The 16,064-nt window shown below is 41.6% G+C and overlaps 1 protein-coding gene across 1 annotated transcript in view; it reads right to left on the bottom strand.

The window, feature by feature from the left end:
- The window catches only part of SYNE1 (spectrin repeat containing, nuclear envelope 1), a 570,706-nt gene that overhangs the window by 22,445 nt on the left and 532,197 nt on the right, over positions 1 to 16,064 (bottom strand). Inside the window, exons 133-140 of the mRNA XM_011996807.1 lie at positions 14,343 to 14,525; positions 13,938 to 14,075; positions 11,886 to 12,077; positions 10,461 to 10,794; positions 7,918 to 7,986; positions 6,093 to 6,235; positions 831 to 957; positions 2 to 105 (exon numbers count right to left, since the gene is read on the bottom strand). Coding sequence (XP_011852197.1) covers positions 2 to 105; positions 831 to 957; positions 6,093 to 6,235; positions 7,918 to 7,986; positions 10,461 to 10,794; positions 11,886 to 12,077; positions 13,938 to 14,075; positions 14,343 to 14,525 — 1,290 coding nt within the window. The remainder of the gene's footprint in view (position 1; positions 106 to 830; positions 958 to 6,092; positions 6,236 to 7,917; positions 7,987 to 10,460; positions 10,795 to 11,885; positions 12,078 to 13,937; positions 14,076 to 14,342; positions 14,526 to 16,064) is intronic.

Here is a 16,064-nt window from a genome sequence, read left to right as displayed (position 1 = left end):
TGTTCAAGTCCGAGTTAAACTGCTGCCACTTCTGGAGGTTCTGCTTCATCCTCAGCTCCTTGCTCAACGCCTGGGCCTGGAGAAGCTCCCATCGGTCAATCACACCTGGCAAGACATGCATAGAACAGTGAGGTTATTTTCCTCCACACGTGAGTATTATGAAATGCTTTAAACACAGGTTGGCAGCTAACTTTAAATAGCAACAGAAATAAAAGTAATTCCACTGGGCATTTTCGTTGTTGTCATCTGGAAATAACAGTTACATGGCTACAATGGCTGTGTTTTTTCTATTTGTATTTCTAATAATAATGAAGCAAAAAAGTTAGCTACATGGGCGTTAACACTGTAAAGAGCTTTACGAAGTAATAAGCAGTCATGCGCACGAAGTATCGTTCAATTCTTGGATCCTGTCTACAACAGGGCTCTGAGCACACACATATAAAATGCCTGATTAGATATGTGAGAAACGGTACATTAAAATAATTGGAACATGAGAGGTGGGGTGACAGTGCACGCCTGTAATCCCAGCTACTCGAGGGGAGGTGGGAGGATTACTTGAGCCCACGAGTTGGAGTCTAGCCTGGGCAACATAGCGAGACTTCATCTCAATATTAAAAATAATAATAATAAATGAAACATGGGCAAACACTACCACGATGGCATGCATCACCCACCTCACTGTCAAAGGAGACTGTTACAACTAGGAAGGAAGTTCTCGGGACAGAACGGTGTAGAAGAAGGCCAAGCAGCCTGAGGGGAACTTGGCTTTTAACAAAGTGCTTCAGGATCTTCTATTTCATTCACTCTTGAACTAGACACTACGCACTCACCAGCCGTTTGGGTTTCGGTACTATGCAGGTTAACAAAGCCAGGAAGGCTCTCCTCTTCCTCCTTCAGTTTGTGCTCCAGTCTCTTCACGGAGTCTATACTGCCACTGCATTCACCCAGCAGTTTCATCTGTTCAGACATAAACAACCGGCCCCTGTCACCCAAATCTTCACGAGTGCAAAAACTTCAGGGGAAAATAACTTTGTACTTTCTCAGCAAGAGAAGTGTCGGTGTTTGGCTCCTCTGTGCCACTCTGCTAAAAATAAGCCAAGATGGCCGAGTGTGGTGTCTCAGGCCTGTGATTCCAGCACTTTGGGAGGCCGAGGAAAATGGATTGTTTGAATTCAGGAGTTTGAGACCAGGCTGGGCAACATGGCGAAACCCTGTCTCTACAAAATATACAAAAAACTTGGCTGAGCATGGTGGCGTGCATCTGTAGTCTCAGCTACCTGGGAGGCCGAAGTGGATCACCTGAGCCCGGGGGGTTGAGGCTACAGTGAGCCATGATTGTGCTACTGCCCTAAGCCTATGCCACAGTGTGAGACCCAGTCTCAAAAAAAAAAAAAAAAAAAGAAAAAAGAAAAAAAAAGAAGCAGAGGTAGGCTGGGCATGGTGGCTCCTGCCTCTAATCCCAGCACTTTGGGGGCCAAGGTGGAAGGATCAGTTGACTCTAGGAGTTGGAGAGGAAAATGGATTGTTTGAATTCAGGAGTTTGAGACCAGCCTGGGCAACATAGCGAGGCCCTGTCTCTATAAAATATATAAAAATTAGCCAGGCATGGTGGTGGGCACCTGTAGTCCCAGCTATTCAGGGTGTTAAGGTGAGAAGGTTGCTTGTGCCCAGGAATTAAGCAGCATGCAGTGGGCTAAGATCATGACACTGCACTCAAGCCTGGGTGATAGAGTGTGAGACCCTGTCTCTTAAAAAAAAAAATTAAGCAAAGTTCAAAAACACGCCTTTTAAACAGGTGATGCATTCACATATACAAAAAGCAATGCCTTAAAGATGTACTGTGCATACATGATTTTGCATGAGAAGTCCTTGAAATTTCTTTAAGATTCATGAATCAAAACAGATTAAACTAAACTGCAATTTAAAACTCAGAGCCCTCAGCTGGCAATGTAGCATGTAATTTTTGGCAAGTTGTTCCCTCTTTCTCTTTCTTAAATTGAAACATGGGAATGTTAATGTTACCACAAATCTCATGGGAACTTTCTTGCATTAAATAATTAAAATACTTAAAATTATACAGCAATGTTAAAGCCAGCTGTTTTAGCAAAAAATGTAAGCCATGTTTAATAGGTATCAAGGGACTAAATTCTAAAGTCAAAGAAAAGCTTCCAAATTCATTTTTAATATCAGATACCGTATTCAAAGATTAAAAGAACAAATCATTTCAAGATACTCCTGCTGTGCTTACTATAAAGCCTTTAACAAATCACAATGCCATTAAGTTACTTTGATTACTTTTGATTGAGGTTAAGTGTAATCCCAGTGATGTCAGTATGATTATCATAAAACTATATCATAGGTATTTTTAAAAAGTGGCTTCATTATAATAGAAATTGGTATAATAGGCCAAACTGAACAGGAAACAAACTCATGATTGACGGCTCTTCTGTAATTGCGAGGATAATAAAATCAACATACATAACTAGAACAGTTTTCTTCCCTAATTTCAAAAAGTAGAACATATGAGTTGTGACCGGACTTGGGGAAATTCATGTTTCTTTCCTTGTACTAAGCAGTCTTTCGGATATGAAAGAAGATGTGAGGCAGAGAAAAGACTGGCTTTAAAATTCTCTTCCTTAAGTATGTGCAGGAAAACAGGTAGTTCTCCAGGGAAAAATTAACTGGTCAGTAACTCAAGTAGGGCAAATAACGCTCTGCTAGACTTTATCATACACAGCCAATAGCTGCCTAGATAGAACTGGTAGTATATCCAATGCCTTGCTATCTTGTCTCCAAATCCCTCTTATTAGAACTGTTTTCTTCAGAATGCGCACACTAAAAACAGAAGAGAAAAACATTCCCAAGGTCATTCGGTGAACCCAGGAAAAGAACTACAAAAAACAAAACAAAAAACCCCCCAAAAAACTGCATGAACTGCATGTTAGTAATCTATTAGCTAAAATCTGCTGCTCCAAGGTTAACCTTGGTCCAAATTATTAGTTGAATTTGGAAAAATGCCTAATGACTTTTGGGAGCCAAAGTATTTTGTGGCTCTCAATGAAAATGATCTCCCTAAGTGCTCAGTGTAAAGGAACAGGTTTGTCATTACAACAGTTTTGTGGGCCTAAAAACAGACAAGTTCTACTCAAATGGTAACTTAATAACAGGGCTTGGCTTTGCACATCTAGGTTCATGAGTTCAAGGGCAGCATGGTATTCAGAGACCACATAAAGCCCTTATGCTGCAGACAAACTGTTCTTTGACATAGAACTGTGGTTTTGTACAGGTCAGAATGAGGATGGCCAGGATACTTACGTAGCCTTTGTAGCTGGTGTCTAGCTCTGGCCCCGTGGGAGTTTTGCTGCGAATGATATTTTCGGTTTGCTGTATCTGAAAGCGGCTATCATCCAGGGCTTTGCCCAGTTGTCGGATCTGTGACTCTAGGGCGCTGTGGTCCCCTGCGGTGGCAACCATAAGAATCTTTACCGGACAAACTATTTGACTTATTTAAAGCTTGATATTCAAGGAGAAGTTTCAGAAATGATTTCAGTTACAGCAGCACAGAAATGGCAGGTGTGGGTAATTACAAAGCAAATTTAGTACCATCGTGCCGGTGGGTTAGACATTAAAATGGCGAAACCAATGAAGGTGCTTGACAGAGCCCTAGCAGACTGGACGTCGCAAAACGGCTCTTCCGTCAGTTTTGAACAGCTTCGTGCACCTGTCCCTCTTCAAGCTGAACCCCTGATCATCTGAATGTTGTCTGGAAGGCCTTTCTAAAAATCTGCAATGTATTTTGTGGCTCTCAATGAAAATGATCTCCCTAAGTGCTCAGTGTAAAGGAACAGGTTTGTCATTACAACAGTTTTGTGGGCCTAAAAACAGACAAGTTCTACTCAAATGGTAACTTAATAACAGGGCTTGGCTTTGCACATCTAGGTTCATGAGTTCAAGGGCAGCATGGTATGCTGGGCAACATGGCGAAACCCTGTCTCTACAAAATATACAAAAAACTTGGCTGAGCATGGTGGCGTGCATCTGTAGTCTCAGCTACCTGGGAGGCCGAAGTGGATCACCTGAGCCCGGGGGGTTGAGGCTACAGTGAGCCATGATTGTGCTACTGCCCTAAGCCTATGCCACAGGGGGAGCCCCAGCAAAAAAAAAAAAAAAAAAAAAAGAAAAAAGAAAAAAAAAGAAGCAGAGGTAGGCTGGGCATGGTGGCTCCTGCCTCTAATCCCAGCACTTTGGGGGCCAAGGTGGAAGGATCAGTTGACTCTAGGAGTTGGAGAGGAAAATGGATTGTTTGAATTCAGGAGTTTGAGACCAGCCTGGGCAACATAGCGAGGCCCTGTCTCTATAAAATATATAAAAATTAGCCAGGCATGGTGGTGGGCACCTGTAGTCCCAGCTATTCAGGGTGTTAAGGTGAGAAGGTTGCTTGTGCCCAGGAATTAAGCAGCATGCAGTGGGCTAAGATCATGACACTGCACTCAAGCCTGGGTGATAGAGTGTGAGACCCTGTCTCTTAAAAAAAAAAATTAAGCAAAGTTCAAAAACACGCCTTTTAAACAGGTGATGCATTCACATATACAAAAAGCAATGCCTTAAAGATGTACTGTGCATACATGATTTTGCATGAGAAGTCCTTGAAATTTCTTTAAGATTCATGAATCAAAACAGATTAAACTAAACTGCAATTTAAAACTCAGAGCCCTCAGCTGGCAATGTAGCATGTAATTTTTGGCAAGTTGTTCCCTCTTTCTCTTTCTTAAATTGAAACATGGGAATGTTAATGTTACCACAAATCTCATGGGAACTTTCTTGCATTAAATAATTAAAATACTTAAAATTATACAGCAATGTTAAAGCCAGCTGTTTTAGCAAAAAATGTAAGCCATGTTTAATAGGTATCAAGGGACTAAATTCTAAAGTCAAAGAAAAGCTTCCAAATTCATTTTTAATATCAGATACCGTATTCAAAGATTAAAAGAACAAATCATTTCAAGATACTCCTGCTGTGCTTACTATAAAGCCTTTAACAAATCACAATGCCATTAAGTTACTTTGATTACTTTTGATTGAGGTTAAGTGTAATCCCAGTGATGTCAGTATGATTATCATAAAACTATATCATAGGTATTTTTAAAAAGTGGCTTCATTATAATAGAAATTGGTATAATAGGCCAAACTGAACAGGAAACAAACTCATGATTGACGGCTCTTCTGTAATTGCGAGGATAATAAAATCAACATACATAACTAGAACAGTTTTCTTCCCTAATTTCAAAAAGTAGAACATATGAGTTGTGACCGGACTTGGGGAAATTCATGTTTCTTTCCTTGTACTAAGCAGTCTTTCGGATATGAAAGAAGATGTGAGGCAGAGAAAAGACTGGCTTTAAAATTCTCTTCCTTAAGTATGTGCAGGAAAACAGGTAGTTCTCCAGGGAAAAATTAACTGGTCAGTAACTCAAGTAGGGCAAATAACGCTCTGCTAGACTTTATCATACACAGCCAATAGCTGCCTAGATAGAACTGGTAGTATATCCAATGCCTTGCTATCTTGTCTCCAAATCCCTCTTATTAGAACTGTTTTCTTCAGAATGCGCACACTAAAAACAGAAGAGAAAAACATTCCCAAGGTCATTCGGTGAACCCAGGAAAAGAACTACAAAAAACAAAACAAAAAACCCCCCAAAAAACTGCATGAACTGCATGTTAGTAATCTATTAGCTAAAATCTGCTGCTCCAAGGTTAACCTTGGTCCAAATTATTAGTTGAATTTGGAAAAATGCCTAATGACTTTTGGGAGCCAAAGTATTTTGTGGCTCTCAATGAAAATGATCTCCCTAAGTGCTCAGTGTAAAGGAACAGGTTTGTCATTACAACAGTTTTGTGGGCCTAAAAACAGACAAGTTCTACTCAAATGGTAACTTAATAACAGGGCTTGGCTTTGCACATCTAGGTTCATGAGTTCAAGGGCAGCATGGTATTCAGAGACCACATAAAGCCCTTATGCTGCAGACAAACTGTTCTTTGACATAGAACTGTGGTTTTGTACAGGTCAGAATGAGGATGGCCAGGATACTTACGTAGCCTTTGTAGCTGGTGTCTAGCTCTGGCCCCGTGGGAGTTTTGCTGCGAATGATATTTTCGGTTTGCTGTATCTGAAAGCGGCTATCATCCAGGGCTTTGCCCAGTTGTCGGATCTGTGACTCTAGGGCGCTGTGGTCCCCTGCGGTGGCAACCATAAGAATCTTTACCGGACAAACTATTTGACTTATTTAAAGCTTGATATTCAAGGAGAAGTTTCAGAAATGATTTCAGTTACGGCAGCACAGAAATGGCAGGTGTGGGTAATTACAAAGCAAATTTAGTACCATCGTGCCGGTGGGTTAGACATTAAAATGGCGAAACCAATGAAGGTGCTTGACTGAGAGCCCTAGCAGACTGGACGTCGCAAAACGGCTCTTCCGTCAGTTTTGAACAGCTTCGTGCACCTGTCCCTCTTCAAGCTGAACCCCTGATCATCTGAATGTTGTCTGGAAGGCCTTTCTAAAAATCTGCAATGGTGTCTACTGCGTCTCAGTAAGGAGAAAGCTGTTCTTTTCTCATGTTCTTTCTGCTGTCGCTTAGTGAGCAGGGGAAGGTCCTCCCTCTGATTTTTCTTTGTGCACCTCAGGGGAAGATAGTGTCACGGAAGGCTCAGGTAGATCCATCATTTACTGAAGGCATAAATTCATTAATCAAGAAAAGAGTGCCTCAGAATAGATATATACAGAGATATCAAACTAGCAATGACTTGCTTTTATCTAAGATCTGAAACAAAACCAGGAGGAAAGCTAAGATTTTAGCATTTCCACCTAGGCAGGTTCTTACTCATAGCCTAGAATTCTGGCTCATTCTTCTCTCAAAGTTGTAACATTTCTTTGTAAAATTATTGTGTGTGTGTGTGTGTGTGTGTGTGTGTGTGTGTATCAAAATCTTTGAACTACACAAGAACATTTGACCATCAGAGTGAAGTTAGCATGGGGTGAAAGCAGAACAAATATTAGTAAGCCTTATTAAATGTATTCGTTTCTAAAAATGGCCTTCTAGATACACCTAGGAGAGGTCTCTCCCTGGGAATCACCCTCTCAGTAATGTTACTTTGCTTTCTGTCCCTTCAGTTTTCTTCAAAAACTGAAGTGTAAACTAGTAACTCCATGATTCAATATCATATCACTGTGTTCAAACTCTATCCCCCCCACACCCCCCATCACTGATCCTGAACTGCTGAACTACAGTTCGTTTTTCTTTCTTTAATTCTTCTTGTTTCAGGAACAGTTCTGTCCTTATCTATGGCTCAACATACCATGGAATACATTTTTCATTTCAAATTATAAGAGTTCTTAAATTAAAATTACATATATTGTTTAGAGAGGAAATCTGATCTCGACCCCCGTCTCCTATGGGATTCCTGAGATGGGGAGGATAAAGTGGTGGATGTGCCCAAGGTCACTCATGCAGGCTGGCAGACTTGGGACCACAGCCTGTGCCCTGACTCTCCAGCCCCAGGTAGGTCTGTGCACAGTGAAGCTGAAGTTACCACACCACGTAGAACACCAGGGCACAGAGGCTGATGACTGGGTTTTCCGTCTCATATTTTCTGCTGTTAATGGGCTTGACAGGTCTATACTTAATGAGACCAATTACCATTTAACGAGTTGAGAAGTTATTTTGTTTCACTGGATTAGTGAAATCTTATTCTTGGTGTGGATTTAACCAGCTGTTTCTTCTAGTACAGCAGTAAGAGAGGAAGGTTGTGCCTTTACATGCTAGAGCCACAAAGCTGGGAGAGATACAGCAGATGTGCTAAGAGAGGAGGCTTATTATACAGGGGAGGGAGGGAGGCTGGCTCCGGCTTGTCGTGCCTACCAGAGGTATTTTTGATTGCATTTTCTGTGAGTTTTACATAGGCCTCAGGGCTTTCAGGGATCATTACATCTGCAAAAAAAGCACAGTCTAAGTTGATAGCTAAGTTCTGGAAACCTTGAATCCCTTGTGCAGGAAAATAACTTTCCTAGGGGAAAAAAAGGAAGTCATTTACCGTAGACACAAAGTTCCTGAGTGCACAGAGGAGCGTGCAGGCTCACCAAAGCTTTCCTGAAATGAATCATAAGAACTCACAGTGGGCCAGGCACGGTGGCTCACGCCTGTAATCCCAGCACTTTGGGAGGCTGAGGCGGGCGGATCACCTGAGGTCAGGAGTTTGAGACCAGCCTGGCCAACATGGTGAAACCCCGTCTCTACTAAAAATACAAAAGTTAGCCAGGCATGGTGGCAGGTGCCTGTAATCCCAGCTACGTGGGAGGCTGAGGCAGGAGAATTGCTTGAACCCGGGAGGCGGAGGTTGCAGTGAGCCGAGATCATGCCACTGCACTCCAGCCTGGGCCACAGAGCTAGACTTCGTCTCAAAAAAAAAAAAAAAAAAAAAAAAAGGGCTCACGGAGATCAAGAGTGTTTTTATGAGCCAGGCTCTGGTCTGAGCACAAATTTACCACACAGAAACCCTACAGGGTACCTGGGAATGTTATTCCCATTTTACAGATGAGAAAACTGAGGCACAGAGGAATTAAGTTCCTTATCCAAGTTTAAACAGAAACTTGGCAGAACTGAGATTTCAGCCCAGTCAGATTCCAGAGAAGCACTGTCCCATATATTTCTACGTGAACTATATATGTAATTTTAAAGGCTTCATAGCCACATTAGAAAAGTAAAAAGAAACATAGAAAATTAATTTTAACACTATATTAGATAGAGATTATAACATGTAAACAACATAATTATTATTATTTTATTTTCTTTCTTTATACTAAGTCTTTGAAATTCATGTAAGCGTGTTTTCCATGCACAGCCCATCTCAGTTTGCACAGTCCCATCTCAGAGCTCAACAGTCCCAATTGGCCAGTGGCTAGTTTTGGACAGCTCTGCTTCAGATGCCATATGCCTGACTAATAGGCCTTACTGTAAAGACAAAATAGAAATGAGAGAAATAATTTTCTTTTTAGAACAGTGTTATCCTTTGGGAATCTGATGTGAACCATCAGAACCAAACAGAAATCCCCAGATGTCCTTTTAGAGAATGTATGAGATGCATTTCCAAGTGCCACAAATCAGCGTCCAACTCTTTATTCTATTTTTATCCACCTTCCTTACAGAGTTCCTGTTTCTCTGTCCATCCCTTCACTGCATGTGTGGCTTGGGTGGTGGTCCTTCTTGTTTTCCTTCACACACTCTTCCTGTGTGAGCTCCTCCATTCACTCCAGGACCATTGCCATTTACTTGTGAATAACTACCCAATCAGCATTTCCAGCTTCTGCACTTCACACTTGTGCATCTATGACTGGACTTTTGCATTTGGATATTGCGCAGGGATCTCAAGATCAGGATGCACACAAGCAAACTCATCCCCTCCCTGCTTTCACAGCCCCACCTCCCTTGCCCCACTGCACCCACAGTGCTCCTTCCCTCTTGTGGTCTTCAGGGCCTAGGACCACCTGCATCTTTCACCAAGATGCCCATCCCAGAAAATCGCCTCCATCCCAGTTCAATGGACTGAGAGTTAAGGAGAAGTCTTCTCTGTTCTGTGTGGTTTCTCAAATCTCTCCTATTCTCTCCATTCCCAATGCTGCTTCCCCTAGTTCAAGCCACCACCCTACTTCTGAGGTTGTAAACGGTTTCATCTGGGCTCTCTCCCCCGAATATGCCCTTCTCCCTGTGGTATCCAGAAAGATACAATATGAAAATCTGCACATCCCTGAGGAGGGGGATCCCAGCACCTCCCTCCACAGATCCTGCTGTGGAGGATCTTCACAACCTTCAGGATAGGAGCCAAAACTCTTTCCCATGGTGAACAGGCTGCCTCACAGCCAGGCTCTTCACTTTGTCCATTCCATGCCTGTCATTCCAGACAAACTGCCGATGATCAAAAGCAACAGGCCAATCACAAAACAAGAAGGCTTCCCCTCCTTTCTTCCTCTAAGCACTACTGAGCCCACTTGACCAACTACGATTCAGCCTCCACAGTTTCTTTCCCGAAGCCTCTTCCAGGACTCTAGCTTTGTTGCCCCTGCTTGTGTGTCCTGCCACCACACTGCCATCTTAGCCCCAAACACTTCACACAGTGGTTTTTCACTGTGTCCCACACTAGAGGGGAAGCTCTGGGAGAAGGAGAGGACTGTGTATCCCTAGGACCTGCCAAAGCGCTTGTCACCTGCCACCACAAATCTACGTGGAACAAATCAATGGCCACACCAAAATTTGCATTTTATAATCACATTCATATCTAAGCGTTCACTTAGGTACAATTTCCCCGCATGGGAGAGGGAAGCAAATGATTCTGGATAGCTGTCATGTTTCCAGGGCAATATTAATTCCCTCTGACTTTCCTTTAAGCTGACACACTGGCTCTCTCCTACCTGATAAGCCAACAGCTCCCCGGAGGTAGAAATCTTTGTCGTCCTGACTCTCTTCATCCTCAGAGGGCAGAGCTCTGGACACTGCAGACTCCAGGTCCCGACTGAGGTCATAGTCATGATCCCACTCCAGGGGGATGGAGTCCACACTAGCCGGGGTGTCTCGTCCCGACCGCTCGCTCCGGAGGGGCTGAGCGAGCGACAGGGAGGGGTTGGAGGAAGGCTGTGGAGAAAGCAGGCTGTCTGCAGAGCGGTCATGCCAGTGCAGGTCCGACAGAGCCGCAGAGTCTTCCAGCTCCAGCTCTCTGTCCGAGAGGTCGTGCTCATCATCTGGGAGCTGGAAGGGAAGTCAAGGCAACCCCGTCACTGTAGTGGTCAGACTAGCTTCTTATCTGGGCCACCTGCCTACCATGTGGGGACAATTTTTAACTTCTTATGAGCAAATAAATAAGAATCTTCTGATCACAGAAATATAGGGGACAGTGCTGCTCTAGAGTTTGACTGTCTGGGTTGAAATCTCAGTTATGCTGTGTACTTCCTGTTTAAGCTTGGATAAGGAACTTAATTCCTGTGGGCCTCAGTTTTCTCATCTATAAAGTGGGAATAACACTCCCAGGCACCCCAAAGGGTTTCTGTGTGGTAAAAAATTAAACAGTCTTATAAATTATCCTATCTAAGCCTCAGTTTCATTGTTGGTAAAATGGGGATAACATTAAAACCTACTTCAAATAATTAATATAAGATTAAATAAATATCATAAAGACAGGCAATCTACTACCATGCCTAACACACAACACCTATACACTGGCACGGATCGGAAATAAGAGCAAATTACTAAGACCTTAGCTTGCCCTTATAGCCCAGATATAAAATAGATTTGATCGTAGAAGATTCCAAATATTCTAGTAACATCTCTATAGGTAAGATGTGATTATGGTAGCAATTAGGAAAATGGAAGAATGAAAATTCACCTAAACCTAACCTCATCAATTGAGAAGCTGTTCACATTGCTTCTTTTTATCGTATTTCTTCTGGAGGCTTCCCTTATTTCTTCTAGAGGCTTCTCTAGAGTAGCACCATCCCATGTGTTTCTGTGATCAGAAGACTCTTATTTATCTTCCATAGAAGACAAGAGTCAAATATGTTCTTCTAAACTCTTTGTATACATTAACTCATCTAATGCTCAAAACAATCCTTTGTACAGGGTAGTTACTGCTACTAAACCAGTTTCACATTTGAGGAAGCTGAGGCAGGAAGGGTGAAGTGAGTAGCTTGCTGAAGGCGACAGCGACAATGCAGGACAAAGCCAGGACTTGAACTCAGGTGCTCCGGCTCCAGAGTCTGGGCTCTCACCCACTGTACAACTCAATCCCACATGATTTATTCTCTTTAGATTTAGTGACAACTAAGAAAATCAATGTTACATACAGGCAGGCGGATCAGTTTCTTATGGTATCTTTCCACACGCCCGAAGACCTCCTGGCAGTACCGTCGGAGCTCGTCTAGTTCCTCCTCGATGATCGCCGCATCCAAGGGCTCACTCTTTTCTATCAGCTGTTCTCCTTGGGCAATTATCTGCTCAATCTTATTGTGGTTCAGGGAAATTTCCTGCTGGAAGGCCTAGGGAGTACAAATCTCATGTGATTTTGCTGTTGTTGCTTACATTGAAATAAAAGAATCATAATATATGTATTTCTCATTACATTAAAACAGATGTGTAGCGGCTATTTAATTGACCATATACAATCACGAGACAAGCCCTTCTAAAGTAAAACATACACAGTTTCAGCCAGAACAGGAGTCATAAATAGAAACATTCGAATTCCATGATCAGAAAAGCGCTTTTAGCTAATAAAATTTACCGTTACAGGTAGTGTGGGTAGAGAATAACAGGGAAAAATATTCAAACCCACTGTAAGTTGACAGCACTGGTTATCCCTGATAAAAGCAATGGCAGTCAATACACTGCCACTGAAATAAATGTGGCATTTTAAAGAAATCCCGAACATTTTCATTTCAGATGTCCTCATCCTAATGTCACACATGACTAAGAGAAGCCATCCAATGCCGCACCCTTTTCTCAGGTGATTCTTTCATTATTTCAGAATATAGGCATGTAAAGTTATAATGATTTGAAAAACAAGGAATTCCAGGAGGATTATTTAGACTATGTGTTGCAAAAGATTTAAATCACCGGGGTATGTTTCAGTGTTCACTTTTAATTCAATACAATAATAAATTGTGGAAGAGCTGAATTGTCCAATGGTGAAAAAGACTCCCAAGAGAGAAGGGAGGGTAGTAACAAGTTCCATCATCCTGCCAGGGTCCCGAGGGACAAGATTCAATTACCACTTGGCAGAAACTTTCCGTGGAAGAATGTAAATGTTGATGTGCCTGTGAGACGACAGGAGAGAGGAATCAGGGGAGAGGGTGAGGCAGAATAGCAGGGTTTATTGTTTCTTCCATCGTAAGAATCGATGACTAAGGGAAAGTTCCTTGTTTTATCATAACAACCCAAAGGTTATGGGCATCATGACCATTCTTTAAAAAAATCCGTCTATCTTGGGAAGAAAATTTCATAAGCTGCCTTGAAAAATATTCAATTTGTTAAATACTCCCCCTTTTAGGAAATCCTTACATCTAATGTATATCCCTCCTATTCAAATTTCTAGCTAGCCACTGTGTTAGAATTATATAGTGAAAAATACAAAATGCATTTAAAATTAACTTGGTATCTAAGAATGTGGACCGTGAGGGATGAAATCCTGACACAGAAAGTTGCATTGCTTTGCAACATGGAAGTATGTGAAGGTGCTACAAACAAATTAGAAAAAATAAACGAAAACAACAACAACAAGGCCAGGAAGGGTGGCTCATGCCTGTGATCCCAGCACTTTGGGAGGCCAAGGCAGGCAGATCACTTGAGGTCAGGAGTTCGAGACCAGCCTCGCCAACATAGTGAAACTCCATTTTTACTAAAAAACTACAAAAATACAAAAGCTCGCCAGACGTGGTGGTGGGTGCCTGTAATCCCAGCTACTTGGCAGGCTGAGGCAGGAGAATTGCTTGAACCCGGGAGGTGGAGGTTGCAGTGAGCTGAGATTGTGCCACTGCACTTTAGCCTGGGCGACAGAGAGAGAGTCTCTCTAAGAAAAACAAAACAAAACAACAACAACAGAACATCCCTAATACCCTGGCAATCATGCTGACTGAAAATCAATCAAGCTGTTAAAAAATATCAACAATATCAATATCAAAGAAGATAAGAGCACTACCCAGAGATAAGCAATGGTGGTTATCTCTGGGCAGTGCTGTTTATCTTATTTTTTTATATCTTTTATATTTTCTGAATTTTTTTTTGCAGTCCAGAACTAATTTTTCAAAAGAAAAGTTATTTGCTATGTTCTTCACAAAAACAGCCACAAATCCTTTCCTTTTCAGGCTTTCCTCACATTGATAATTTGAAAAATAATCTATTACCTTGAGTTGCTTTATTTTAGCTTGAACATCACACTCAGAAAAATGTTCAATATTAGTGAGCTGCAGATCCATCTCCGTGAGCCAGACCAGAATGCTGTCCCGCGCAGTCTCAAACTCCTCACGCTGGCCAATAAAATGCTGGAAGGCAGAGGAAAGTAGTAACAATTATTTTTATGAAAAGTCCTTATAAACATATGGAGATGGCACAACGAATTCCAGTGTTCTGTAAAGTCACTTTCTCAGCAGGCAGTGAGAAGCCTGCAATCCTTTGCTATAGTACTCCCCCGTTTACTCCTCCTGCCATCCCATTCTTACAAAATCACTGAGATTGTGTCTCAAGACTGCATTCGAATGGCCCAATCCCATCCTCTGGCCTCTAAATTACAGATGAGGCATAGCAAAAACCTTGAGTCTGCGCAAGATGGAGGTGACGCGCTTTTGCAGGTTGTCCCATCTCTGGTTGCCTTCGTGAACCATCTGTTTGAGGCTACAGGCTGAATCAGTGCGGTTCTCTCTGGCCAGGCGGCGGTACTGCTTGTTGATCAGTTCCAGCTGCGTCAGGCACTCGTGGACCTGTCGCTGGAAAGCCTAAGGCCACAAGGGAGCATATCAGTGTGGGAAATCAGTGATGGACTCTCAGTAGTGGCTCCTGGTTTTCTTATTGTAGCCTCTGGGAGAATGGGAAGTTACACTACCACAGAGGGAAAGAATGATGTCTAATAATGGTATACTTCCCCTTGTTAAAGCAAAGTCATGTAGTTAGTGCAGCTTAAAGGAAAGGGAGTGAATAAATTGAAAAATATGTAAACAAGGAGTAGTAATAAATAAACACACATGCATACAACACACATATATAGACACACACATATACACACACATACATATACACACAGCTTTAAAAATAATTAATGTCCTGGAAACAAATATTCCCACAAAGCAAACCACTATAAAACATACACACGTGTGTGGAAATGTGAGTTTGAAACGTTCAAGATTTCTGCTGTCAATATGGAGAAAAGATATCTATAATGGAACTGTTTATTTGTAAAATATGTACTTTTCTAAAAATCTAGAAATTGCCTCAAATTCTGCTGTCCATTAGGAAAAAACTTAAAACTACCTTTTGCAAAAGGTCTTCCAAACATCAAGCTATTATATGCTTTTAAGAAAAGTAATTTAGTAAAATACAAGTAACTTTATATTTTAAAAAATTTGGAACACGCTCGGTTTCTTTTTTGTTGTCCCTGTGATTTAATTAGGTTTTATAAAACATGTTAGAGCTAGTGCACCGCCCTACACAGTAGCATCTATCTATTTTTGAGGCTATCCCAGGGACAGTTTAGAGATTCTGAAGGTAAAATATTCTTTTCTGCCTTTTCCTTGCAATACAGAAGAGCCCTATAGCATAAAAGTGATTTGGCCAAAATAAAATGAAGCTTTAAAAAAAATCATTTGTATGATTTATGACTGATTTTTATCTTGGCATTAGACCAAAATGAAAATTATAATTAGTAAACTGAACTGTACTCATCAAATCCCCAAATTCTGTTTTCCTTGGCTCATCACACTGTTTACATGTGACCACATTTCTGCCTCTTAAATCGCTTTCCTTCTGAGAGTTGCTTTCAGAGCCTTCATCCTAGGAAATCCTAGCTTCCAGTCTAAAAACCTTAAGTTATTTCTCCAGCAAAGGGAGTGGTAAGGAAAGTTCAGCTCTGGCCATGACTGGAAGCCACGGTACGTGTTTGCCCACTGGTGTAAGGTTGGAGTACCCCCAGGGAGATACCCCAGCACACCCACATCCAGCCTAAACATTCATGCGATTGGACCAGCTGAAGACTGTCCACAAGCACAACTTTGTTTCTGCAATTCATTTCTGTCTCTTAAGAAAATTAATGACAAAATTCATGATAAATAATAAAATCAATCATTATAAAAGCTAAATATAAGGCTAACTTTTGCTTTAAAATCTGAGAGTCTAAAATAGCATCAAAAAGAATCTTATATAATCTGCTTTGCAGTATAAGCTAATTATAAAAGGTTTTAACCTTTATGAAGCTGAGTGTGGTAACATGCAGTTGAGCCGCTCTTCCACTAACATTCATTCACGTCGAGATGACCTGGAAT

Source organism: Mandrillus leucophaeus, unplaced genomic scaffold, assembly GCF_000951045.1.
Source record: "Mandrillus leucophaeus isolate KB7577 unplaced genomic scaffold, Mleu.le_1.0 Scaffold524, whole genome shotgun sequence".
Taxonomy (NCBI): domain Eukaryota; kingdom Metazoa; phylum Chordata; class Mammalia; order Primates; family Cercopithecidae; genus Mandrillus; species Mandrillus leucophaeus.
The sequence above is the reverse complement of the archived record's forward strand: the minus strand, read 5'-3'. Positions and strand labels throughout refer to the sequence as shown.